The sequence below is a fragment of the Fibroporia radiculosa genome (genome assembly GCF_000313525.1).
Source record: "Fibroporia radiculosa TFFH 294 genomic supercontigs, scaffold504, whole genome shotgun sequence".
NCBI classification, from domain to species: domain Eukaryota; kingdom Fungi; phylum Basidiomycota; class Agaricomycetes; order Polyporales; family Fibroporiaceae; genus Fibroporia; species Fibroporia radiculosa.
In genome coordinates this window covers 70,456-97,352 of record NW_012133214.1, presented here as the reverse complement: position 1 = coordinate 97,352, position 26,897 = coordinate 70,456, and the positions used below count along the sequence as shown (strand labels likewise).

The 26,897-nt window shown below is 49.2% G+C and overlaps 6 protein-coding genes across 6 annotated transcripts; 3 read left to right on the top strand and 3 right to left on the bottom strand.

The window, feature by feature from the left end:
- Positions 1 to 1,092: 1,092 nt before the first annotated feature.
- Positions 1,093 to 1,791, top strand: FIBRA_01154 (uncharacterized protein; the record flags this gene model as incomplete). Its single annotated transcript, XM_012323032.1, has 1 exon — positions 1,093 to 1,791. One exon carries the CDS (start codon positions 1,093 to 1,095, stop codon positions 1,789 to 1,791), a length of 699 nt encoding a protein of 232 aa, XP_012178422.1.
- A 1,210-nt stretch (positions 1,792 to 3,001) lies between these two features.
- On the top strand, positions 3,002 to 13,621 carry FIBRA_01153 (uncharacterized protein; the record flags this gene model as incomplete). The annotated part of the gene is made up of 26 exons (XM_012323031.1): positions 3,002 to 3,403; positions 3,452 to 3,531; positions 3,589 to 3,667; positions 3,710 to 3,917; positions 3,974 to 4,365; positions 4,423 to 4,935; positions 4,986 to 5,351; positions 5,406 to 5,595; positions 5,654 to 5,863; positions 5,912 to 6,247; positions 6,305 to 7,656; positions 7,710 to 7,987; positions 8,041 to 9,099; positions 9,166 to 9,461; positions 9,519 to 10,088; positions 10,140 to 10,184; positions 10,242 to 10,445; positions 11,102 to 11,155; positions 11,213 to 11,602; positions 11,655 to 11,968; positions 12,033 to 12,224; positions 12,277 to 12,433; positions 12,487 to 12,733; positions 12,790 to 12,934; positions 12,990 to 13,109; positions 13,163 to 13,621. 26 exons carry the CDS (start codon positions 3,002 to 3,004, stop codon positions 13,619 to 13,621), a joined length of 8,658 nt encoding a protein of 2,885 aa, XP_012178421.1.
- A 145-nt stretch (positions 13,622 to 13,766) lies between these two features.
- On the bottom strand, positions 13,767 to 15,588 carry FIBRA_01152 (uncharacterized protein; the record flags this gene model as incomplete). The annotated part of the gene is made up of 13 exons (XM_012323030.1): positions 13,767 to 13,830; positions 13,882 to 13,985; positions 14,041 to 14,058; positions 14,116 to 14,254; positions 14,327 to 14,474; positions 14,526 to 14,546; positions 14,595 to 14,668; positions 14,722 to 14,873; positions 14,955 to 15,043; positions 15,117 to 15,236; positions 15,292 to 15,364; positions 15,416 to 15,526; positions 15,580 to 15,588. 13 exons carry the CDS (start codon positions 15,586 to 15,588, stop codon positions 13,767 to 13,769), a joined length of 1,122 nt encoding a protein of 373 aa, XP_012178420.1.
- A 365-nt stretch (positions 15,589 to 15,953) lies between these two features.
- FIBRA_01151 (uncharacterized protein) lies at positions 15,954 to 18,279 on the bottom strand (the record flags this gene model as incomplete). Its single annotated transcript, XM_012323029.1, has 9 exons — positions 15,954 to 16,262; positions 16,311 to 16,404; positions 16,464 to 16,625; positions 16,673 to 16,919; positions 16,972 to 17,128; positions 17,181 to 17,372; positions 17,422 to 17,735; positions 17,795 to 18,184; positions 18,234 to 18,279. The coding sequence occupies 9 exons, from the start codon at positions 18,277 to 18,279 to the stop codon at positions 15,954 to 15,956; spliced, it is 1,911 nt and encodes a 636-aa protein (XP_012178419.1).
- A 1,223-nt stretch (positions 18,280 to 19,502) lies between these two features.
- Positions 19,503 to 20,957, top strand: FIBRA_01150 (uncharacterized protein; the record flags this gene model as incomplete). Its single annotated transcript, XM_012323028.1, has 3 exons — positions 19,503 to 19,673; positions 19,735 to 20,073; positions 20,130 to 20,957. 3 exons carry the CDS (start codon positions 19,503 to 19,505, stop codon positions 20,955 to 20,957), a joined length of 1,338 nt encoding a protein of 445 aa, XP_012178418.1.
- A 306-nt stretch (positions 20,958 to 21,263) lies between these two features.
- FIBRA_01149 (uncharacterized protein) lies at positions 21,264 to 24,225 on the bottom strand (the record flags this gene model as incomplete). Its single annotated transcript, XM_012323027.1, has 17 exons — positions 21,264 to 21,535; positions 21,586 to 21,670; positions 21,731 to 21,904; positions 21,965 to 22,106; positions 22,159 to 22,295; positions 22,355 to 22,461; positions 22,512 to 22,656; positions 22,712 to 22,832; positions 22,885 to 22,952; positions 23,016 to 23,091; positions 23,139 to 23,231; positions 23,290 to 23,588; positions 23,662 to 23,676; positions 23,727 to 23,764; positions 23,813 to 23,858; positions 23,904 to 24,008; positions 24,058 to 24,225. The coding sequence occupies 17 exons, from the start codon at positions 24,223 to 24,225 to the stop codon at positions 21,264 to 21,266; spliced, it is 2,091 nt and encodes a 696-aa protein (XP_012178417.1).
- Between the last annotated feature and the right edge of the window lie 2,672 nt (positions 24,226 to 26,897).

Here is a 26,897-nt window from a genome sequence, read left to right as displayed (position 1 = left end):
GTACTTCCTGTGGCTCCCACCGTAACGGCCGCGAACGCGATGGATGCGTCAAAACATTCAAACGTCCAGTCATGACGTCCTACAAACGATGTTGACCGGTTTATTCTTAGCAGGACGTACTGAGGTAAAGTTTTAGACTGCGGATATTTCTTTGGCAACGTCGACAGGCCCGGGCAGCTAAATATGCACAAGCGGCCATCCCGCCGCGCGCGCTCGGGCTCGGAGGGCGCGTCTGACAGGTATAGTATGTTTATTTCCTAATATGGTATGTCTTGTAAGCGGGTGTAACCTGACCGAGTGACAAATTCTGCAATCGGTTGCCATGTCGAAGGCCATTAGACTGCGGGCGCGACGAGAAAAAAATGACAGAATTACGTATATTCGGCGCGCTCGTCGGAAGTGAGCCGGCTGCGAGCATGCTTGTGCCAGAACTGTGTGCCGCGCCGTGAGAGACCCGACAGTGACCTGCTCAGCTCACTTGAAGACCTGTTTCTGCAAAGTGGACAGTAGAAAAGCCGGGGTTGGTAGAGGACAAAGCCAATCAATTTGTGACGTACATATCTGGTGACATGCGCAGTGATCATGCCAGTGATATTTACCCCAAAGTTGGCCCAGGATGGGAAGATCGGAGTAAAACCACCAGGCTTAGGGCGAGTGGGCGTGGGAGGATGCCGGGAACAAGTCTCTTTCTGGCCCAATCTCGATGCAGATATATGCAAAAACAGTATGCTTTGCTCATCGAAACACGTTTCGTGTCTTTGCCGCGTCGGAACGTCGCTCCCAATGAGGCCGCCCCCGTTGCGATCGCCAGGCCCAATTTTGGTCGCTTTGGCGCAACGCCCGTCCTTCTTCAAAAAGGCGCGAGAAATTATGTTTCTCTCCTCCTCTTCCTTCCGCTGAGGTCTTCACAGGAGACGTTTCCTCGCGCTGATCCCTCATTGCTCTCTCTAAAACGTGGCTGTCTCCCCCACTAATCCCTGATACACATTGCTACGTGCTGGAGGACGCCAGGCGTCTGTACCTCCCCTCGCCGTAAGTATTCCCTCACACATATATATCCGTCTAGACACTAGAAATGTGGCGAACTCCTTCATGCCAGTCCTCAACGTTCCTCGACACCTCCGGCGTCCGCCTCTACTCAGAGCACCCAGGGCGACCCGTATAATGCCCAACGCTCCTCCGCAGCTCGTATTCAGCAATGACATTGCCCAGATGGACGAATGGGCGCGGCGTACAGGAATTCCTCTCACCACTGCTGAGGCACTCGGCACCAACTATGCGCGGGCGCGTCGTTGGATGCTATCTATCCGGACGCAGTTGGTCCAGAATCTAGGATGGCGAGATGTAACACCCTTGGATCCTCGCCTCCTGCTCGATATCGAATGCCCGTCGCCATATCGTTCAGCGAATGGCCTTCCCCGCAGTCCCAATTTGCGCTTGCAGATTCCCGCAAATGCCTCTTCCTTCTTTTCGCGAGAGAGACGCGTGCAATGGGAAATGGTCTTCCACAGTGCACTTTTCCCCGGCATGCGTCATACGGTCCCTGCTATTGGAGATCTCTTGCATCTCCTCCAGTGCCTTCTGACTGGCATGATCGTTCTTGTCAAGGAGGAGCAGGTACCAGGAGTAGGTTTGGAGAGGACGATACGGGCGTTGCCCCCTGTCGAATGGGTACACTCTCATGAAGCAACACTTACAGAAATCCTCGGACCCACGCACTTCCGTCAGCTTTTTAAGGCTGCTGGTGATAATCGCATTGCCTTCAAGCTCGAGCGCGACCCACGACGATAAATGGACGTCTTGCAGTGGGTCACAGAAAAGATCCCGCCCGATGTGGCTGTTTCCAAAACTGTGCGCGCGTCGATCTCCTCGGAAGGAGCGAAGCCTACAACCGGGTACCTCATTCCCGTGCGACTTTATCTTATTCTAGAATCCCTACCAACATTACGCATCGTTCGTACTTTAATTCTTGCTACGCGCCTAATCGTTCATTTGCTGTGTATATTCCGCTCATCGCTGTTGTGCTTCGTTCACCCGCTTTTGACTTATGCTATATTAATCCTAGTCGTTGCATAGAGTATCTCTTGTTCCCACTTATCTACATTATTCGCTCGTCCCTGACACTGCAACTTGATGCATCGCATAGCTTATTCATTTCTAGCACGTATGTATCCATGTAACCTGCACTTTCCGACACCTAAAGGCTCCCGCTGCTTAGGATTATAAAAATACTACCACTAATGATATTCATTGCCTACAATCATGTATCTTCCTATCCTCGAGCTATTCATGACTATGATATCTCCGCTGCCATTAGATGCGCCCCAGTGGCCTGTTCTCACTAGTGTCGGTGTACCGGTTGCAATACATATCGAACAGCAAGGAATCCAGTATGCCGCCTCTTTGCGTGAACAATCGTCTCAGAAGATGCATGGGAATAATTGTGCTGAGTATTGGCCCATCAGGTCTCTGGTTTGTGGCATCAAATGTACGTCCCTATGGTATAACACACATGAACTTGTTGCGACTCGAGATCCGAGGTGACATGGGCGGGTCCGAAGTCCAAAATCTAAAGCCTGGATTTAAGCTTCAAGCTTCAAACGGTTTGCGGTGTTTAGGTCATGGGGTTGCCTAGGGAGCCGTTGATGACAATGTTTTATCGTTTCGTAATGGACGACGACTGCATATACCATCTGAGCGTGTTGTGATCCTATCTCAAGCTGACAGAACATCGATCGGTGCAAATAAGCTCCATAAGAAAAATAGAGAGGATGAGTCTAGGTAGAGACTTCGGATGCAGATTGCTGCTGAAACTGGACTTGCTTCGGCCAGTCGCGACTCGGAAGTCGGAATTCGAGTCGGCGCACTCAAGACACGTCACACGTGACCTCTGTGACCGACTCGCGTTGAAGCCTCGGATCGGGCAGCATGCTAGGAAGCGAATTCTCTCGAGTCGTACTGCTATAGGGCGTGGCCTCTCCTCTTGTTGACTTGACTCATCATGGACGATCCTCCTAAAGAGGAGGATTTCAACGCCATCCCAGTGCTCGACAGACTAGGCCACAAGAACTGGAAGGCCCGAGTCAGCGCATACGAGACTTTGGTCAAGACATTCCAGACGACGGCATCCGATTCCGATCCCGCTTTCAAGCCATATATCAATAATCCGGACTTGTTGAAGAAGGCAGTCACGGACGCGAATGCTGTGGCACAAGAAAAGGGTGTTGAGTGCGCAATCGCCTTTGTCAAATTCGCTGGTGAGAATGCGGCACGGACAAGAGAGGTTATCGTCCCTGCTTTGGTGGATAAATGTTTCGGATCGGCGCGTGCAGGGACTAGGACACAGGCAATCGAACTTGTCCTGCAGTTTGTGGAGGTTGAGAATAATGGTACAGGCGTGGTGGTACGCATGACTCCAATCCCTCGTGCCCACTGATTCACAGTCTACTAGGATGGTATTATACCAGGTTTAGTGGCCAAGCAGCCTAAAGTTGTGGCAGGTTGTGTTACTGCTCTGAAGGAAATGGTTCGGTCAGCATTTCCGTGCTCACCAAACATCTTCCCTGCTTGACCAAATCCTGCATACAGGGTTTTCGGCACTTCTGTAATACAACCGGCCCCCGTCCTCAAGACGTTGCCGAAGATTTTTGCCCATACTGATAAGAACGTACGATCAGAAGGGACTCAACTGACTCATACTCTTTATCAGTATATTGGTTCTGGCATCGAGCCTTGGTTGGCTGATTTGAAGCCAGTTCAGGTAAAGGAACTGAAGGAGGCCTTCGAAGGGATGGAAAAAGACGGGAAAGGGAAGGGGAGTGTGAGACCAGAGCGCACGACGCGGGCTGCCGCAAGGGAAGCAGATTCCGATGCTGCAATGGGCGATGCTAGCGAGAGCGTCGCTGCCGTTGAAGAAGGTAAGTGCATTGTTGCCACATACCCTTCAGCTACTTGGGCTGATATGCAGACGCAGCTCCACCAGATCCGCGTATGTTCGCAGAGGAGGTCAACATCATAGCGAAACTGCCGCAGAACCTTCAATCATCTCTTACCTCATCAAAGTGGAAGGAGCGCAAAGAGGTGCTAGATGATCTACTCACTCTATTAAATGCCACACCTCGTATCAAAGAGGCGCCTGAGCTTGGCGATATCGCCAAGTCCTTAGCCACTTGCGTGCAGAAGGATGCGAATATAAATTGTGTCATGGTTGCGGCCGGTTGTATAGAGGCGCTTTCCAAGGGAATGATGACCAATTTCGGGAGGTACAGGGAGGGTGTCATACCTCCCATGATAGAAAGGCTCAAGGAAAGAAAGACGAATGTCACAGATATCATAGGAAATGCGTTAGATGCTGTATTCATGACGGTATTACATTCCGTCTCCTCTGCGCTCTGTGCGATGAGCTCACCGGGATCTTTATAGACTACGTTGCCTGACGTATTGTCGGATATCCTCCCGGCTCTGAATTCGAAGAATCCTCAAGTCAAAGAAGGCACGCTCAAATTTTTCGCCCGATGTCTTTCCTCTTCCACTATTGCTGTACCTCCACAGCAGATGAAATCGGTTTCAGAGAGTCTGGCAGCTCTTCTCGAGGATTCGTTTGAAGGAGCTCGCAACGAGGCCGCTAATTGTCTCGGAACGTTGATGAAGATGGTGGGGGAGAGACCTTTGAATGCTTTAATGGAAGGTCTCGCGGATGTCCGGAAGGCTAAAGTCAAGGAGGCGTACGAAAAAGCCACGATCAAAGTTAGGGCTGGCGCTGGTGCCGCTCCGAAGGCTCCCCTGCCGGCGACAAAAGAGCCACCAAAGAAAGCATCCACAGCCGTGAAGAAACCAGAAGCGTTGAAAACCGCGAGTTCAGTGACGGCTCAGATTGAGGAGGATCTTGAGGTAACTGAGAGTAAACCATTGAAGAAGCCTCCAGCGCGACTGTTGGTACGTATGCCTCCGATCTTCCATTTGCGCCATCACTGAGTTTCCCATAGGCCAAGAAAGCGCCTACTGCAGATGCAAGTGCATCGTCACCAGGAGGTTCCGCGCCGTCTACTACAGTTGCTCCCAAGAAGCCTCCGGGTCCAGCAGGTTCGAAGCCCGTGAAGGCTACACCACCATCACAGCCAGGTGCATTGGATACATTCAAGTTCAAACATACGCCTGAAGATGCGGAGGCCTTGGCAGCGGAGGTTATACCAGGAAATTACTTCACAGATTTGGCAGATTCGAACTGGAAGACTAGATTAGCCGCTCTTGAAGAGATGACAGGCTGGGTAGAAGGTGCTGCCCCTGGTCTGGATGCGGAAGTGGTGGTCCGATTCCTAGGCAAAAAAGGGTGGGGAGAGAAAAACTTTCAGGTGAGAGTTGTGAGTTGAGAGCATATAACCAGTCAGTCCTGAAGAACCTGTTAGGTATCGGCCAAGCTGTACGGCATCCTCAACATTCTAGCCGAGCATTGTCCATCGTTTGGTAGATCGTCGGTAGCACTTTGCATTCCTCATCTCATCGAGAAATTGGGAGATCCGAAATTAAAAAAGCCAGCTGGGGAGGTGCTTCTTATGTTCGCGGAGAAGACTTCACTTCAATTTGTATTGGGTCATGGTATGAACTCTTTCCTACCCCAGCGAGTGGGCAGCCGCTTACTTCTGGTATATTCCAGCATACGACCCTCTTTTGAAGCAGAAGGCGCCTAAAGTCCTAGCGGATGCCGTCACTTGGCTTGACCAAGCATTAACTGAGTTCGGCATCGCGGGACTGTCGTTGCGGAGTCTTATTGAATTCCTCAAGGGCGCATTGAGGAACTCGAATGCTGCTGTGCGTACCAGTGCGACTAGAACACTCGTAACGGTGAAGCTGTTTGCTGGATCTTGTAAGTAGTGACAGACGCCGATAGTCTTTTGCTCACATCTAGATACAGCTATAAAGGATCTCCTTGAGGACCTAAATCCTCAACTTTTGAACACTATATATACCGAGTTCGACAAAGTAGAGGCTACGGCAGCGCCGGAACCGTCGAGGACTTCGGCAGATGTAGCTCAGGTTTTTGTCAGTGCACCAGGCAAAGGTGCTAATGGTACATCTGCTGACGCATTGGACGACTTGTTCCCACGAGTCGAGCTCGACGGGTTGCTCAAAGGCACCACAATCCTCACCGATGCCAAAAGTGATGCCTGGAAAACAAAGAAGGAAGGACTTGAAGCTTTGCAATCTCTACTAGACCAGGGTGCAAATAAACGGCTCAAACCCACTATGGGTGCGTACTATCCTTCATGACATCGCCGGTTTGAGAAGTCATTTCTGTAACCCGTAGGCGAAATAGGACAAGTTCTCAAAGCACGAGTGACAGATACCAACAAGGTTGTGCAAGCCCTAGCATTAGACATCGTTGCCCGCGTTGCGACAGGAATGGGAAGACCGTTTGAGAAATACACACGGCTATATGCCCTTCCGGTCGCGACTGTGTTGTCGGATCAAAAGGCACCCATCCGCGCAGCAGCTTTACAAACTCTGACGGCAATTGCAAATGCATGCGAAGTTGTGGATTCAATGGTCAGCGGCTTTGCCACAGCGTTGGAGTCATCCAATCCTTTGCAGAGAGCGTCTTTATTGAACTGGCTTGCTGATTGGTTCAAAGAACACGGCACGCACACTGGTCTGGATATATCTAGCTGGGTTGGGCCCGTTCTTGCTTGCTTGGATGATCGCAACGGTGATGTCAGGAAAGCTGCACAGATGTTATTGCCCACTCTTGTCGCGTCCGCTGGTTATGATTATGTCATGCATCAGACTTCTTCGCTCAAATCGGCGACAAAAGCAGCCATCGTTCCGATAATACAAGCTGCGCGGGCAGCCACGCCTGGGCAAGTAGAACCGGGGCCGAGGGATGCGTCTACTGCGCCATCCAAGATGCCATCTGCCCCCAAAGGAACTAATAGCAAGGGAGTGGCGCCGCCATCTCCCCATTCAACAGATGAACTTCTACCCGAAGTAGCATCAAAGGCTGCACCCTCAAAGCTAGCTGGCGTACGGCGTAGACTACCACAAGGTACTGCCACGGCTCGGCCCGAGTCACGATCAGAAACGCCTGTTGAGGCTGGTTCATCCCGGCTTCCAAGCAAACTCGGCACTGGGTTGAAGCGTCCCGGACCAGTCACTGGGCTTGCTAAGGTCGCACAACCATCAGCTACACCTGAACCCCTTCCATTCGTTGTTGGTAACATGGATGCCAAACGGGTGCGTCTGTCTAAGGACGCACAGAAATGGATCAATGAAGCTGGCCCGACGAGGAAGGACCTTGCAGAGCTTCTTCAACATCAGATGGAGCCCCACGCCTCTAAAGAAGTACTCGCTCTCCTTTTCAGTCACGACCATAATGCCGTGAATGATCACGTCTCTGGCTTGAACGTACTGCATGAATTTTATTCCGGAGTACAAGCGAGCGATGGGAAACCAGGGTATACGCTCGAAGAGCTGCAAGCAGTTGGTTTGGCAAATTCTGATCTAGCATTGAAGTACACTTCTATCAAAGTGCATGAACCTCAATCAAATCTAGTCCAGAAGTGTCTTGAGGTCGTTGCAACAGTCCTAGCGTTCTTCCAGAGTGTAGATTTCCAGCTTACAGACGCGGAGGCCCTGTGCTTCATCCCAACGGTGGTATACAAGGTGGGTCTTCGATTGTAAGGAGGCGAATGGGCGTGATTAACATGTTATCCCAGCTTGGTGACGCGCGAGAGCCTGTGCGGACTCGTGTATCGCATATTGTTCAATCACTGTCCAAGGTTTATGCTTTCAGCCGAGTATTCCAGCTTCTCCTTGAATATGGACTAAAATCGAAAGTGGCGAAGACTCGTCAAGGGACGTTGGACGAACTAGTTGGTTTGTTAAAACGATTTGGAATAGGTTCTTGTGAACCGGCTAAAGCTTTCCCAATGGTCGCCGCTATGATCTCCGACAAAGACCCTCAAGTTAGGAAGTCTGCATTGGGTGTTCTCAGGTGAGTGATAGCGCGGCAGTTATATTTCACAGTGATGTAACGGAGAATGGCAGTGAGGGTTATATTCTTGTCGGAGATTCAATTTGGTCATACGTGGGACATCTCTCTCCGAAGGATAAGACACAGCTGGAGGAACGTCTGCGACGTGTGCCTGGTGTAGGTAGTCCTGATAAAGGAGACGTTGCACCTGTCGCTACTCATGCTTCCCGGTTAGCAATGGGTATCCCGAGGTCTGGGTCTCCTGCTCCAGGTCCCACTTCTAGATTAGGTGGAATTCCTCGAGCAGGGAGCCCGTCTGTCGCCGGTCCCTCGCGCATCGGTCGACCCGTATCACCGTCCCCCACAGTTCGACCTGCCTCCCCAGCGCCTTCGCATGGTGCTCGACCAACGTCTCCGGCTAGGACTGCTAGGGTCGCAGGTGTATCACAGCTGCCTGGCCCATCGTCTCCTACTGGAATCGGTCGTCCAAAAAGCCTTCTGCCTTCCAAGCTAGGACCACCCCGATCTCGTTTGAACGACCTCCAGCATGTTCACCCCATTCCGTTGTCGTCGATAGCTGATGGGACTGGTCCCACTTTGGCATCTCATCAAGTCAACGGCAGTGATCGTTTCTTGATACATCCAGATGCTATGGAAGAGCCCGAGTCTTCACGTGCGGCAGGCGATATTACAGTTGTGATTTCAAGCATTCTCAGCAATGATTCATCACGCAGCGTCGATGCCCTTAAAAAGATTCAAAAAGTGCTAGAAGTCGGTCCTGAAGTGGGACCGTCGTCTCCCGCCTACCAAGAGCTTGCTGAACACACTGAAGGCCTTGTTGAAACCATCACGCTTCAGATGGCTCACGTTTTCGAGAGACTAGACGAGATCACTATACCCGAGAACTTCCGTTTGGCCAAGCATCTCATCCAAACTCTGAACGCTTTCTGCGATCATGTATTCCTTGCGGAGTCTTTGACAGTTGACATTTTAACGTCGTTGCTTGAAGAATTGACTCTGCGTCTTCTTCAAACGGACAACAGCTCAGACAATAAAGTAAAAGATTTATCAAGGTTCATTAACATGATCATCCTGCGATTGTTCGCCACGGGTCGGCGGATGTCTATTTTCCGGTATGTACGAACTTTTTAACTCATCTCGCTGGTTATGTCAGTATTCACTTATTTTCTGCACGGTAGCGCCCTGTTCGCCTTGTTATTGCAGATCGTTAAACCATTCCCGGCCAATGGGACGTCGCATGAGTCGCAGGAGGCGAAAGTTGCCGAATTGATACTCAAGTGTGTCTGGAAGTTGGCGAGGAACATCCCACAAGACCTTGAGAACCAGCTTCTGGACCCTGTGGAACTCTTTCCTGCCGTCGAGCATTTTTTGCAAACAGTACCGCCGAACGAATGGCGTGCAAGGGCCACGAATAAAGTTCCATGTGGTGACATGCCACTCAGAACCATCAAGGTGATTATTCAACATGTAGTAGGTAAGTTGATCGTCTCGTCTTCCAATGCGAAGTATCTTGATCTTGTCCATATGTTAGCACATCATGGCGATGAGGTTTATGATCTGCTCTCCGCATCTTTTGACGATCCCTCCGCAACTATCGTCTACCCATACGTATACCGAATTCTTAACTCATCAACGCGAACAGCCGCAGACGTCCCTGTGCGAGGTAATGGATCGGCACGAGAGGAGGGTACCCGGCAATCATCCCCTGCTTTCAGTCGGCCGATTTCTCCTCAGGGAACGTCATCTTCTGCAACGTCAGATCGTCGACCTCAATCATCGTCAAGTCATGCTAGAAGCCAGAGCGTGTCATCAACAAATGGTCACGGTCCGGGCATGTCCATGCCCACAGAAGAGCCTGATCCTGACGATCAGCTGAACGTCATAATTCAGCATATCTCGAGCGAGACCACCGGAGCAATGCATAAAGAAGGCATCACAGAACTGCATCAATACTTGAAGGCCTACCCGCACAAGAAATCAAAGGTAGACAAGATGCTGGAATCGACAGGTCCCGCTTTCCGGAAATACATCACGAGGGCGCTGGCAAGTCGAGCCGCGGAAGATGAGGAGCGAACAGTCGCAGTTGCCAATACGCTTTCCAGTAGGTCGGATTTATACTTGAGCCGATGCTGAAGTTAAACGACCTTGGCAGAATTAGAATCTAATGGCCGTGAACGGACCACGAGTTTCAGTCCGGGTGCGTGCCAATTGAACATAGATGACATTCTTGGTTTAAGCGGTATATGTACTACAGTCGTGGACACGAATCATACTGTCCCTATTTCGCCTACCCGAGGAGAGCTGTCACCGCGCTCACCACCACGATCTAGCGCCTCCGACTTGCCAGAAGGTCAACAAGAGAAGCTATCCCGATTGCACGACCTCTTTCAATATCGGTCGAGCATCATAAGTAATAGCTCGTCACACGGACGGTCGACCTCGTCAACGCTGGCACGAGGTGCGCCAGGTTGAGTGTGGCTGGTGACTTAGAGGCCGCTGGATCTGCTGTGTATACTGTTGTCATTAGATTAATGGGCCAATGTAAGAACACACCACATATATACCCACTGAGTACTACCGAGTGTACTGACTTTGAATATAAATGTATGTGCAGTCGTACTAATACTAGACTAGTCATCTACTTACCTATAAACATGTGTCATGACGTGCGATCTGGACTGACTCGGCGCCTAAGTGCCAAGCCTGCGCCCTGCATATTGCTCTGGCTGGCTTTCCTCTCCTATTATCTAGACAGCTTTCTCTCACGACTACTGTAACTGACTGTGACGACTATTTCTCTCGTTTGTATCTATATGGCGGCTCAAAAAGATGCATTACCGATGTCGAAGGACCTCGTCTACGAGGCCGCATTACTCTTCTGGCGAACAGTAGTCAACATATTCTTCCGCGAAATTCGACCAAGAGGCGCCTTTCACATTCCTCGTGAGGGTCCTGTCATATTTGTAGCAGCTCCTCACCATAATCAAGCACGTACATCTTCTTCAGATCTTACATAGAGGTACTGACTGCCGTGAGGTCAGTTCCTTGACCCCCTACTCCTCAGCCTCGAAGTGCACCGCGAGACTCGAAGAAAAGTTCAATTTCTTATCGCAGCCAAAAGCATGAAGAGAAAAGCCATAGGGTTCTTTGCTAGCATGATGTCAAGCAGTATGTAACTCATTTTTTTTGACTGACACCTCCCAATTCATCTACGCCCGCATGTAGTACCCGTCGTTCGCGCTGCAGATGATGCCAAATCTGGTACAGGACAAATATCCTTGTCGGACGATGATGCTTGTTTGGTTATTGGTCACGGAACTAAATTCCTCGAAGAATTTTCACCGAAAATGCAAATTATGCTACCAAATTCTGTCAATTCGGCTGTCGCCGAAGTTGTTGAAGTGCTTTCGGATACGCAACTACGGATTAAGAAGGAATTTGGTGGTGACAGCGGCAAGGGCACTGCACGCATCCGTGAAAAACTCAAGGAGCTTCGGTCTGGAGGCAAATCAGGCCTGGACTTCAAGAAAATGCCTCATGTTGATCAACAGGAAATGTACCATTATGTCTACAAATGTCTTACGGAAGCGGGTTGTATTGGTATTTTCCCGGAGGGTATGTTTCTGCCGGTATGTAGCAATCTGGGGCTCCTGACGATTCTCCTTAGGAGGCAGTCACGACCGTACCGATCTTCTTCCTCTAAAAGCCGGCGTATCGCTTATGGCATTGGGGGCAATGGCAAATGACCCTAATGTCAAGGTAAAAATTGTACCCGTAGGATTGTCCTACTTCCATCCACATCGGTTCCGTTCTCGTGCAGTCGTTGAGTTTGGCACTGCCCTTGATGTGCCTGAAGACCTTTTACAAATGTTCAAAGAGGGTGGAGCGCAAAAACGACAGGCCGTCGGCAAATTGTTGGATTACATCTACGATGCGCTGAAGACTGTCACTATAAGGGCGCCGGATTATGACGTACTGATGGTGAGCGTGTGATGATATTTACATTTATCTCACATGTACTGAATATCTCGATCCCGTATTGTAGCTGTGTCAAGCGGCGCGACGATTGTACAAGACACCCGGGCAGCACCTCACTCTAGGTCAAGTAGTTGAACTGAACCGCCGATTTCTCGAAGGATATCTGCACTTCAAGGACGAGCCAAAAGTAAGAAAGCTTCGTGCAGATGTGCTCAAGTACAATCGCATGGTACGGGACCTTGGTTTGCGTGATCATCAAGTTTGTAGCTTTAAAAAACTCTCGTCTCGCTAAATTTGACAATATCCCACAGGTTCCTCACGCTCAGAAAGCAAGCTGGAAAACGCTCGGCCTTTTAGCCTATAGACTAGGCTTGTTGATAGTATGGACGATACTAGCCCTTCCGGGCGTAATTCTCAATGGTCCCATCTTTCTCGCCGCATCTATCATTTCACGGCAAAAGGCAAAAGGTGCGAATATGCGTTGAACTGCTTTCTGAGTGCTATTTATGAGTCGCTCCCAGAGGCTCTAGCTGCGTCCACGGTGAAATTGGCCGGAAGAGACGTATTGGCCACATGGAAGATACTCATCTCCCTTGGTTTTACCCCCATTCTTTGTATCTTCTACGCATTTCTTGCTACCGTCGTTTCCATCAGGGCCAATGTGCCTCTCGCGTGGAAGATTTGGACACCAATCTTGGTCATATTGACTCTTCCATTCGTCGGATACGCTGCGTTGAAGTTCGGCGAAGCCGGAATGGACGTTCTCAAGTTAGTGAAACGCATATTTTCAGCATAATACTCATTGAACAGGCCTGTTGAGTCAGATCTCTAAGACCTTTGGTAGTTACGCTGGCGCCAGGCCAGTCGCGTTCGCTAGACCAGCTCAAAGCAATGCGCGCGAAGGTCTCGAATGAACTTGCGGAGGTGATTAACGAGTTTGGACCCAAGCTATACGATGACTTCGACCAGGTGGATACTTTTTTTCGGGATTAATGACAGGCGAATTGACAACTTCCGCCGTTAGCGTCGAATACTAGTGCCTTCCGCTAGTGTTCCCCCGTCATCGGGTCAGCCTGGAATTTGGCGACGTAAAAGCGGCACAGGTGGTATCGACGCACAAGGAAATTTATTAGTACATCCGATGGTAAGTACTCATCGGCTCTAACCAACAAACAGGTTTACTCACGTCGAGTCCAGACGTGGCTAGACGAACGTTTGTTTGGTTGGAGCCGTAGTGCATCGCGAGGAACCAGTGCGTGGTCAGGATCACGTAGCCAGGACGTCAGCAGAGCAGTTACCCCGGAGGCATCTGACGATGAGGGCGACTATGACAATGTGCTGGGGTATCTCGAAGGTCCCAGTACGTCGTCTCGAAGCCGCCCTCGGAGCCAGCAAAGTTCGTACGCAAATCTGCAGAAACTTCGAAGTGGTGCTAGTTCCCTCCCTTCTCTCGCGATGACAAGTGGCGCAGAAGCAACAGATACAGAAGGTCTGCAATTCCGTGCACGCACCGGATCGCGATCCAGGAGAGCTAGCCTGAAGGATACTGTTCCTGTCACGCGACTGAGCGAATTGGATAGACAAGAAAACTTCAGGGATGCCACCGAAAATCTCAATCATGAGATTGAGGAAAACCGGGACCACGATGATCACTAGCTATCATGTTCATCATTTTTATACACTTGTCTCGTGCAACACTGTCTGCTGGTTGTGCTCCATTTTACACCGGCAGCAACTGTACAATACTCGATCTCATTAATGTCAGATGATGATGCAGCATGAATACCAAAGTGAGCGTATCCTAATCATATAGATCTGCTCGTCTTTGTCCTGCAGTAAGAACTTCTACACCAGTTTCGGTGATCCTGTGGATTATCTTAAACTCCGCTGGAGCTTCAGGTACTAAATGTCCTTACAGTAGAGTTTCCTCAAATTGTGCACTGCGCTTCCCATCCAGTGTAGCCGCAGTCCAGTCATCTGGCCAGTGTGTCAGATCCCAGTTGGAGCCTAGGTTTACCATCTACAGAACAATGACAGTAAGCCAGGGCCAACACTATGGAATGGAACTATCTTACCGGTTCAATTGTGAATGCCTATACCACGTCGTCGATAAAATTTATTTACATGTGACTATCTCGGAAAGGGCGTACCATGCCAGGCTTCATCGTGCCAACAGACTTATTCTTGGCATAATGCGGCACGTTGGGCGCACAGTGGAAGAGGTCATTGATGCCGTGTCCGCAGTACGTTCGAACAACAGCACATCCATTCGCACGAACAATGGGCTCGCTGGGAATCCCCAAAGGATACGTCAGCGTAGGATGTAGGAAACGACTGGGAAGGAGTGAGAAATATACGCACATTGTTTTTCCGAGGTCACGGAACAGCGCACCTGGCTTGCAGAGTTTTATTGCCGCATCAAGCGCCTGACGTGTAGTTCGAATAAGCTTCATGGAATCATCGTCAATCTTCCCGACGGGATATGTCTCATTAAGATCCCCATGGAATCCTGTCGATAGGGATTCATATGGGGAATGCTGGCGTGAAAATCGTCACGAACCATCATAATAGAGTGTCACATCTGCAAGAGGTCAGCTTTCAATGCACTACTCAAATAATGTCTACTTACCAATATTGATGATATCGCCTTCTTGCAATTTACGTTTATCTGGAATACCATGGCAGATTACCTCATTAATGGACCTTATACGGGTCATATCAACATCATAGGCATAGTTATGTGCAGGGATACATACGTGCAGACAGACTTCGGAAATCCACGGTAATTAAGAGGTGACGGATATGCGTTCCGCTTTATTGTCTCGACGTGCACTATCTCGTCAATCTCATCGGTCGTGATTCCGGGTCGTACGTGCGATGCTGCGATATCCAATACCTCCCGAGCTAGCTGATAACGGAGTGGTCAGACGAGTAGGTGAATTGGATAGGATTGCCTTGGTGGGGCATTACACAAGAAGGTAACACTTACCCTACAAACAGTCCGCATCTTTTCCTGCTCCTCAGGGCTCAATATCCTTGGTGGCTGACCGGCTCGTCTGTGCTCCGATATTGGGATGCCTAGAAGAAAAATGATCAAGATGGGCTCACAGAGTGGTTTTCACCTCTCGAAACAGTTTCGTAAGCGTCATACCATCTTCAACGTAGTCAGGCAATTGGATGTGATCTGGGACTTGTCTTTTCGGGGATAGTGGATACACCGGGCGGAGTGTACCTGTAAATCTAAAATTTCCGAAAGGATTGAATGATCCATCTACAGAGTTTACAGTCAGTTGAGAAAGAAGCATGATCGAATGGAGGTAGAATACCTCTATTGATGTTAGGATCGTCAAGGAGAGGTCGACGAGGCGTCGCAATATCATGTATCAATTTGTGTGTTTTCTACAACATAATCAGCTCCGGCAATCCGAGTTGTACTTGAGAAATGTTTACCCCTATGGGTATGTTCAAGGCTCTTAGATGCGTTGCCGACTGACAGAGAATTGGACTACCCACAGCCAGCTTTGAAACATTCTTGTCCACAGAAAAATGAACCTTTGATCCCTAACCTGGAAGCAGTCAGCTCGACGGGCGCAGCCTGAAACCCGACTACTGACTTGTGGCATGTTGGACATTCGAGACGCGATGGAGGGTGCCCATTAGGACAAAGGCTGCTTTGACAAGGGATACTAGTTGCACTCATCGTCGGACAACACGCGGGAATCACAAATCTCGAAGGTCTCCTGATGTTCCTAGAGTAACGGGCGCCTGAATGAGCGGCAAGTGCGTGATTTCCGAATTCATCCATTCACCGGGTCGAGGAGTCTTTGACAAACCTCGAACACCTGCACCTTCATTGTTCGATAGAAATATGAAGTCTTGTTTATCAACAAATCGCGAGAGGCAGTGGTGAATATGGCTATATCAAAACAAAACAAAAAAAGAACATTCTAGCAGTCTAATATACGAGTGCCCTAGCACGAAGGATGATTCATTTCCGATGACGAAGACCTTCCACTGGGATAGATGATTTTCCACTCAAAACCAACGCAGCGATCGCATCCGCGCGCAAAGTCTGGAAATCCGCGTAGGACGTCCTTTGACTGCGTATCCTCTTATTTCCCCACGACTTATAGGTCTCAAGGTAGCCAAGTATTTGATCATAATCACCTTCGTCTTCATCGTCAAACTCGTCAACCGATGATGAGCTGCTGATACCTTCGCGCGGCGTCCCAGATATACTTGTCCAATGGGATACACTCTTGCTCCACCCAAAAAGTCGCTCATCTAGCCAGGCCTTCTGACGACATCGGCGATCTACCATAATAATATGAAAAGTGAAACGTACCATAGGATGAACGAGCAAATGGCCCTGTGCATCTATTCCGCCCGTACCACTAATTCGACGCCAAATGCCTGGCCTCCCAGTTGAAGGTGGAGGACTAGAGGCAGGTACTAATACTTGATTCTGGGAATTCAATGTTGGTCAATAGTAACTGACAGAAAAATGGCGATTACTTCATCGAAATCGTCGTATAATAATGGTCCAAATTCGCGGACAACTTCTGCGAGCTCATTGGACACCTTCTCGCGCATGATCTTGAGCTGTTCCAACGAACGCGACTGTCCGGGAATAAGTGTGACAACAAGTGGTCTCAAGGATCTAGGAGCAATAAGCATAAACCACCTAGTTCTTTCGGCACAACCCACCTGAAAACATCCAGGCCAGCTTCGCCGAATTTCAACGCTGCATACGCGATGCACGGAAGGATAAACATAGTGAGGAATGGTGTCCAAAATCTCCACCAAAATGGCGCATTCGCTTTAATTGCAAGCATAGCAGCAACGGCTGCGTAGAATCCGTACAGTATAGGCGTAAGACCCAAAGATATTAATATCTTCCATGTGGCCAAAACATCCCGGCCAGCAATCTTGACAGTTGAGGCGGCAAGCGCCTCTGGATGGAGCAGAGAATATTGTAGATTGTCATGAATCTACGAGCGACTCACCTCTGGCTTTCTGCCGTGACATGATAGACGCAGACAAGAAAATAGGGGCATTGAGAATGACACCAGGCAATGCCAGGGTAGCCCACATCATGAGAAGACTGAATCTATACAGTAGAAGCCCTAACGTTTGCCAGCTCGCTTTTTCAGCTCGAGAAACCTGCGAAGGAGCTGTCAAAGAAAGGGAATCACTGATACAATTGGTCACAAACTTGGTGGTCACGCAATCCAAGGTCTTGGACCATACGATTGTATCTGAGGACATCGTCCCGCAGCTTTTGAACCTTCGGCTCGTTCTCAAAGTGAAGATACCCCTCCAGAAAGCGCCGATTCAATTCCACCACTTGCCCTAATGTAAGATGCTGCCCAAGGGGTTCATACAGTCTACGGGCGGCTTGACATAGCTTTCGAATCTGTTCAGTAGATTTGCTCACCTGACTAACGGGGACTTACCATCAAAGTATCGTAGTCTGGAGCCCTAATCGTTATTATCTTCAGTGCATCGTAGATATAGTCGAGAAGCTGGCCCACAGCTTGTCGCTTTTGAGTACCCCCTTCCTTAAACATCTCCACCAACTCAGGTGGAACATCAAGTGCTGCGCCAAATTCCACGACCACACGGGAACGAAATCTGTGAGGATGAAAGTAAGACAGCCCAACAGGAACAATCTTGACCTTCAAATGTGGGTTGGAAGCCATAGCGCCCAGAGCCATTAGCGAGACTCCCGCTTTTAGCGGGAGGAGATCGGTGCGATCGTGACTGCCACCTATAAGGATCAATAATTAGTTAAAACTATACGAGTCACCAGCTTTCCGGCACTGCCACCTTCCGGGAAGATACCAATGCAGCCTCCCTGAGTAAGTCGTTCATAGACATGATGATACATGTCTTGTTGATTAACATGAGGCATCAGTTTGAACTCGAAACCAGGCACACATTGAGCATGGAGCTCCTTCAGCTTCTCCATGATAGTGGGCGCGACTTTGCCGCTTTCTCCGCCGAATCTTTTCCTGATACGTAACTGAGTATCAGACATAATTTCAACGACCTCAGCAATAGCTGAGTTGACGGATCTGGGAAGCATTATTCGCATATTGGGACTGAGCTCTTGCAAAAATCGAGTGCCATGTCCGATTACTAGACAAGGATCGTGTTCAGATATTGATATTTTCCCAGTACCAGGTTTTGCGCCATCTACTGCTCGGGCGACAGGTACTAGCAAAAACGGTGAATAATTTGTTATTTTGAGAGGTGGGATGCATACTGCTCAGCATCATCCTCGCAAAGAAGCCAACAAACTTTCGCTTCATGCTATGGGCGGCCACCAAGAACGAGACCTTGCGGCTTGTTTCCCTGTGGACTTCCAGTCCGAGCAAGAGGTCAACGAACTATTCGACATGTCAATACCACATTGAGAAATGAGGAAAAATGATACGTGCTTGGTTATGATGCGGAGCGGCTACGAATATGACCGGCCCATCGCGAGGAATGTTAAAGGCACCTCTTGGTCTAATCTCGCGAAGAAATATGTTTAAGACTGTCCTCCAGAATATCACAAGAACTTCGTAAACCAGATCATTGATATTCGCGTGTGTTGTCAATACCATGGTGAAATGATCCGGGCACAGATGCGATTAGATGAAAGGAAAAGATACACCGCGCGCCGACCGCACTATCTCGACTCTCGAGCTCTCTCGAGTCGCTGGAGACGTGTGATGAGATCACGGTCATGTGATGTATACAGACATACAATTATATCTTGGGAAATATTGCTGATCGAACTGGGGCACTACGGCTTTATCCTTGTACAATAATCCCTCGGTTTAATGCGCTCAGCGATGATCCCCATATCTTCATCTACATGGTCAACAAAATAAGAGTGAATGCGTAGGTGTTCATGTATGCACCAATCCTTCATTTTTGCGTATGACCTCTACTGACTGAGGCTTTCCGACCAGAAGTCAATGATGTCTGAGATCACGTAAAGAAAAATCATTTGATGGCCAAAGCATGATGCATTTGCACTGTCTCTACAAGGCTTCATCCTACAATACTTATGCGGTGCAGGGAAGAACTCACGGACCCGGCCGAGCCAAAGCTGATGCGAGATGCCACTGGTCCTGGATTCGGTGGGCGCGCGGATCCAGACGCGTTGCTGCGCTTGTGGCTTCGCGCGTCCAAGGAAACCAGCCACTACATAAATATTAGCCTGTGATGATTGATATTGGCAAGCTGCTGCCAGCCTCCTTGTGATCCCTGAACCCAGACCGAGTGTACTTTACTCACCCGCTCTTCCATCTCTCTACGGGTATCCTTCTGCTTCATCTGGTGTGCATCGTGGCACGGAGATGTCAAACGGTCAGCGCTGTCGCAGGCCAAGCAGTAAGGTGCCACGCTGCAGTGCCCCTAGTGATGCGGATTGACCCGGACAGTTTCCTACTAACTCCACCGTGACGCATTCCGATGAGTACTTAATGATATGCGCCCCAGGTCTCCGAAAGCTCTTCGCATCCCGGTGCTTTGATCCCCCTGAATGGCGCTACCCCAAAGTGCGGACGTTCTCATTGTTGGCGCAGGTCCTACAGGCCTTACCTGTGCGCTATCCCTCCTCAACCAAGGATGTTCCAATATTGTGATAGTGGATCGTTTGCAGCAAGGTATAAATGCCTCCCGCGCGATCGTCATCCATGCGGCAACACTTGAGGTAACTTCGTGTGCTTATGAGGGGACAGTGACTAATAGATGTTATGTTTACTTAATTGAAGGCTCTCAATCGTATCGGCTGCGCTCAACCCGTGGTTGAATCAGGAAGGAGTGTGTCTTCTGTAGGATTCCTAAACGGTGGCAAATTCTATCGCAACAGTCGTTTTGACAAGTTGGCGCCCTACACCAAATTCCCCATGGCTCTCATAAATACCCAAACAGTCACTGAACAAATTTTAGAAAGGACACTTCGCGATCGTGGGGTAACGGTTCTGCGTCCATACACTGCGATCAACTTAAAGAGGAACGAGAGAGATGCACAAGTCACCGATGTATATTTCGAGGGCGGAGAAATCCTGCAGACACGCTGCGTAATCGGTGCTGACGGCGCGCGATCTATGGTATGCTGACGTCTCCTTAATCCGGCTCTGCAGAAGGATTCAGACTATCTCTACAGGTGCGCCAAGTAACTCATGTTGGCTTCACTGGCCTGGATGGCGAGGATACCGGGGAAGGAGCGACTACGTTCACCCAGATGATTATCGCCGACGTGACCTTTACAGAGCCAGTCCGTCCCGTCACCGACGGATTAGTGTTCGCATTGTCCCCTGATAATGGATGTCTGTGTGTCCGCTTACCACCGGCACCAGATTATCCGGAGAAAGAGGTGTATCGCATAGCGGCCGGTATTCCGTCCTCACTCGGAGTTCCCCCGCCTTCCCCATCCACAGAATATGTTCAGTCCCTTCTTGATGCATGGGGAACCGGTCTATTTTCTACGCCTGCTATTATCTCCAAAACGATCTGGGCATCGCGATTTAGGACCCATTCAGCCTTAGCAGACACCTTCTTCACGCACGTTCCAGTCACGCCTGGGGACCCATCTCCTGCAGGACGCGGCGGTGTGGTCATCCTTCTTGGCGACGCTGCCCATATTCATCCTCCAGTGGGGGGTCAGGGCATGAATCTTGGTATCCGCGACGCGATTTCGCTCGGGTCTGTCGTTGCTGCATACCTCAAGAACGAAGACACAAGTGATTCTGCAGCCGACGCTCCCTTACAACAGTGGGCCATTGTGCGGCGCGAACGAGCTATGACTGTGATCCGTTCGGTTCAGGGGCTTCTCTGGGTGTTGACCATACCAGATAAGACCACCTGGTTCCTTGGATTTATCCCAGTGAATTTATATTGGTTGCGGAATATAGTCATAGCTGCCATCGCGCGAATTGCCTGGGTGCAAAAAATGATAGCGTGGAGGCTGAGTGGATTGGCTTTCTCTGATTAAGATACTGTGGTTGATCTTCCAATATTCCCCTTCTTCTAATCAAATCTCCACTCAGAATGATTCCTCTTGTATTTTTGATTTTTCGTCATGTTGTACAAATGAATGGAGCATACGATCTCAACGGGCACAATCGAGGACGGTGTCCCAGCAGAATGGCACGAGGATGAGCCATCCAAATACCATGCGGGCCTCCTACTCTACTACAGTATCAAATTCAGCTCAGATCTTGAAGTGGATGACGGGAACTTTCAGATATCTGGTAACTACAGATATCAAATTTTGAGGTACAGAGGAATGCGTATCATGCTATCTACTCGCAAGAGCGGCTCCTACATCACCAACAATCTCTAACACGTCTATGACCCAATCTTCCAATACGATGGCTGCGGCCTTCTTACCTTCCTCTTCAGTCTTGAGTTGACGTGCTGCTGCTTCATCCCTTTCCTTGGTCATTCCGAGGTTGTGGTACACCACTGATATAAGGAATTGGACGTCTTGAAGTGAACGAAATATCTCAAGCGTGTTGTAATCTTTCTCAGCGATCTTGAGATAGGGCAAGCATTCCCTCAATGCTTCAGCTGTAGGAGGAATATTAATCATGGGGTCGGACATTGTGAGAGAGACTAACGCGATGAATCCCCCGCGGCAATGATACATCTTGCCAAGACGAAACACGCCAATGCTCTTTGCTCTAACTCACTTCCATCAATTACCTGCAGTATTTATGCATAATGAGCCAGCGGCCAGGAAACGGCAGGATAGTATCATCGCACTTGAGGCATGATCTCATCGATGATTCGCCGACACCACTTTGTCATGCCAAATTCGAGGCCAATATCAGCCAGCAAGATGATGGCAATCCTATACAAACTATAGCGATTCTGGAACTCCGCATGCCATAAGGCAGTAAGCAGTGACTCGATCCATGCATGTCCTTGATCAATTCCCTGGATTAGAAGTTGAAGAAGTTAGAGGAGAACGCCACGCGAGCAACACATTGCACTAACCCGCATTTGCATGACCTCATACAGAGGGTCACGAATCATGGAACCTAGAGACATTTGTGACCAGAACCAGTATTCTCTTGGCTTATAGGAACCATGTGGACGTCGTTGCTTCAGAAATTCTGCGAACTGGCGCTCTTGACGACTGCGAGTCCGATGGGTTCACGATTATGGAAAAGTATCGATGTGAAACTCACCGACGGCTGGCACGAAGAACGAGGATATGCCAGATTTCACTGGCCCACATATTATAGTGGACAATGCTAAGGCCTCGCCAAACATCAGGATCGAGAAGAATTGCGATAGCGTCCCGATATTTGCCCTGACGAGCTCGCTATAATCATGAGGCAGGGATGAACAAAAAGTATACCGAAAGAATGATTCTTCACTCACGTAGTATGCTCGGTGAAGCGTGACGACAACACGATTGTTATCATCGCCGCCGACTGTTGTGAAAGCAGTGACAACGTTCTCTTCTATGTGCGAGAGCCGAGTACTCCCTACAATGCGTCAATGAATATGCTATGCCTGTTTATACTGGCTGTCTGACCGTGCATAGCCCACACAATACTCTGCACAGCATGTTGTCCCCATTGCTCCGATTCCACAAATGAACCGTGTTGTATATCGATCCAATGGTCATACAAACCGATTGCCTGAAAAACCTTTTCGAAAGACGCCGATAGGGGTTGTTGCTACAACAGAGCGGCTTCCATGTGACAGTCAAAATACGCTTAGCTGATAACGCACATTACCGATTTGCACTAATTTCTGTACGTCGTATAAAACTTCGAGCGGATGCAGATCGGGTTGAATGTCGTTGAGAATCGGTTTTTGACCACGCTCAGTGGGAGGAAGGCGGTGCAGCATACTGCAAGCGGTCAAGCTCACTAGACTTCAATGAAAGCGTACAACCCACAAACCTCATGCAATGCTGCAGGGTAAGCTTGTCATTGCCAGTACGGGCAACACCAATTGCTTCTTGTAAGAACTGCAAAAGTAGTGCAATGCGGCTTTAAAAACGTTTGTCTTTGATCTATTAGGATACCATCACCTTCCGACAGGCCGTGTACTCGTGACTCATATAATGTTTTCGCGCAAGATTCAACAATGCATGCTGTCGAAGGCCCCTGTACATGGATTAGAGATAATTTGTGGAATAGTTGAATACACAAACGAATCGTTCTCTTCATGAAAATGTTGCTCAAAGAACCTCCGCAGATTCTCGGTTGCAGTGCTCTCGTCACCAACGGCCAATCCTTTCTCGTAGCTGTGAGCGTTCTTTTGTGTCAAAGATAGAAGCGGACTAAAGCTAAGCATTGACATACGCTGCGAAAGCATCAGTTGTGGCAAACGGCCTTTTATCGGCGTGAGTCTTGTATATTTGATAGTCTGATGGCTGGGTAAGCGTGAAGCAATCTCGGAATTTACGAGCACGAGCACCATTTGTCAGTCTATCCCTCTTGAAATTATGGTAATTATCCGAGACATTGGAAGCAACTTCTCCGATGTTCTGCAAGAGCCACATCCCATAGTCCTTTTGAAGTTTTGCGCGACCGGTAAATGATAGTTTAACAAAACTGAAGAAGCACCGTCTGCAAAAATAACCAAACAAGGAACGGCGAGTCTAAACGAAAATTGAAACGAGAGACGGATCAAACTCGACGCGTGAGGGAATATTGATGTTCAGACAAACTCACAAATCGAATATGATCCTACAGGCATTTCAGATGTTCGTTCCATAACACGGGTTTATGATTCTCACCTCCTCCTCATCTTTCTCAAGGAAGAGTTTAGGCACACCTAGCCACCATATTCAGCACAAATAGGAAGTAGCACTCCAAAACCAACCTCTAAAGAACTGGGACAGCTGTTCTGGTTTTTGCAGAATAAAAGGCTAAAACTGGTTAGATGAGAAGATTATGTTAGATACAGCGCCCACTTCAACAGCAAGGTCACGGCGGAACTTTTGTGGGCCCGGTTGATCCGCCATTGGACCCTTCGCAATCTCAGTGACGAGCTCAGCGAAGTTACGTGGTTTTGAGACCTAAGGTACTTATTTTAATGATTCTGGTATGGAATCAAAACCCACTTACCTCCGAGATCTCGTACAGAACGATACGGTAGACGTGAAGCAAGAAATCGGACGGTATCGGGCCAAACATCAGTCGCGGGCTTTCAGCTTGCAAGATCATCACAATAAGCCTTAGAAGGCTAAGATGATGGGGTTTTAAAACATGGATAGTAGAAGTTGGATCTGACATGGCGGGCTGGGGTGAACCTTTGAATAATGCAGCCGTGGCAGTGGTGGCTCAGGCCAAATGCGCCGCAAGCGCGACGCGACGCGTTGAGTAGGCGCGTGACCGTGAGAGTGTGAACAGATCGCGCGCTCATTGGTCAATGGCGAAAACAGCCTACTTACCGGGCTAGGTCGCTAGATCACCGTTCGCTATTCTATAATGGCCCTCAAAGCTAATCGAAAAAGACCTTCACAGCCGGTGCATGTAGGTTTATTGTCTCACTCATGCTTTGGGTATATACAGATTAGCTTTATATCTGCAGCCACCGTCAAAAAAACGCAAAGTCGGAAATGATGGCGAGCATCGCAAAGAGCAACCGTCCAAGGGCAAAGGAAAGGAGAGGGCAGCAGATAGAGAAGTTATCTCTATACCCTCTCTCGGTGAAGATGTAGACTTGTTAGAAGAAGACCTTGATATGCTCGAGGAATTTGGAGGCGCCGTTACTTTTCTTCGTACTTTGGACGCGAAAGGCATTGCAAGGTGAGCAGAGTTCGCTTTACTATGAAACGTTGCCTAATTTCGTAGGAGCAAAAAGGAGACGGAGCGATTGCACCGCATGCACAAGCCTGTTCGCGTCAGTGCTAAAGACGACCTGCCCTCTGTGGACTCGCATGATGAGAACGACTCTTGGAGTTCTGGTATCGAAGACTTCAGTGACGATGACGAAGCAAACTCTGTAGCGACCTCATCCTCGTCTGTTATCACCTCTTCTCATGCTGCAAGACAAAAGCCGAGATTCAGGCCTGAATCGGACGAGGAGATGCCGTATGAAGCTCTTCCGCGTAAACGAAGGTCGTCCTGGGAACCTGAATCTGATAAAGATAGAGGTATTGAACGCCTTCCAATTAAGTTGGCGGATGGCCGGATCCAGAAGAGCGACATGAAGGTGTTTCTCGGGCACGAGGAAGAAAGCCAGGACAGCGAGAACGATGAATCTGAGGAGGAACAGCCGCCTCACAGGGTAGAAGATGTAGCAACAGGTGCACGCTTTGGGCGACCGGCGGTAGTCGATGTTATTGCTAACAAGTCGCGCAAGGCCCGGATACAAGGCGCGAAAGAACAGATTGCTGGCCTTTGCCAAGAGATTGTATCAGACCCTGAAAATAGCGTATGTGTTTTAGTCCGTACAAATTTGATTTCATGCACTGAAATTGGTGCAGTTGGGTCTTCTGCGGCGTCTGCATACATTTTCATTATCTTCAATTTCGACGCCTTCTCATCCTGAACCAATTTCAAACGACATTCTTATCCGCAAATTGACACTCCTGTCCCAATTGGCGGTATTCAAAGACATCATTCCTGGCTATCGTATACGTGCCCTCACCGATAAGGAAAAAACTGAAAAGGTAAGCCAGATGGTGCAACGCACCAGAGATTGGGAGCAAGGGCTAGTCAGCGTGTATCAGTCCTATCTTCGGGTGCTCGAGGCCGAGGTTAAAGGTACGACTGTCTCCTGCGCGCACACTAGTTTCTCACTGAGATGTCAGCGAAGAGCGAGCTGGCTGAGACGGCACTGCATTGCATGTGTACTCTACTCGTAGAGACGACACATTTCAATTTCCGAACTAACCTCATGGGTTCCATTGTCGCATACCTAAGTCGAAAATCCTGGGATAAGGTAGTAGAAATTTGTCAATTTGGTCCCAAACTCAGCTCATGCTATACGTGTGTAGATGTCCGATTTGTGTTTGGACTCGTTCATTAAGGTTTTCAAAGCTGACAACACTGGCGAGGCCTCACTTGAAATTGTTCGCCTGTTGAATCGCATGATTAAGGAGCGTAAATTCAATGTTCACCCTCATGCATTATCCGGTCTCCTATACCTCCGCCTCAAATCAGAGCTAGGGGTGCGTGCATCCGAAACGAGGGCCGATAAGGAGCAGAGCGGGAAATCTAACGCAAAAAATCGGTCAAATGGTAAGAAAAGCGATCGGCCACACTTGAGCAAGAAAGCAAAGAAGGCTCTGAAGGAACGAAAGGAGATCCAAAAGGAGATGCGCGATGCAGAGGCTGAGGTTGATAAGGAAGAACGAGCTGTCACAGTATGTTCTGTATTCATCCGATGCTCAGCCCACTCTCACGTCTGATTTCCAGCAAACTGAAACTCTGAAATTGCTTTTCGTGTTATACTTTCGGATACTCAAGCACCCACACCCCACACCTCTACTACCAGCGGCGCTTCAAGGCATATCCAAATTTTCTCATCTCGTAAACATCGATTTTTTCAAGGATCTGATGCAGGTGCTAAAAGGCTTACTTTCCCGAGAGCCGGAGCCGACTGAATTGGGCGGGCCGGATCACAATCTGTCAGACACGAGCGGAGCACAGCATGAGCTCTTGTGCATCGTCACTGCCTTCGAGCTTCTCTCCGGGCAAGGTAAATTTCCATGGCATGAGACGACCGATATGATGCTAATACCGCTGACTCACAGGAGAAGCCCTAGACATTGACCTGACAGATTTCATCAACCAGCTCTACGCAATTCTCCCGTCGCTCAGTTTTACCTCCGAGTCAGACACGGCGCCTACTCCGACCGCAGCCGTCCAGTCCGGTGGTCGCGCGGGCAAAACTCAATCTGTAGCGGAGATGCTTTTCCGCGCGCTGCACCTCGTGTTCACTCCACGCGCGTCCTCAG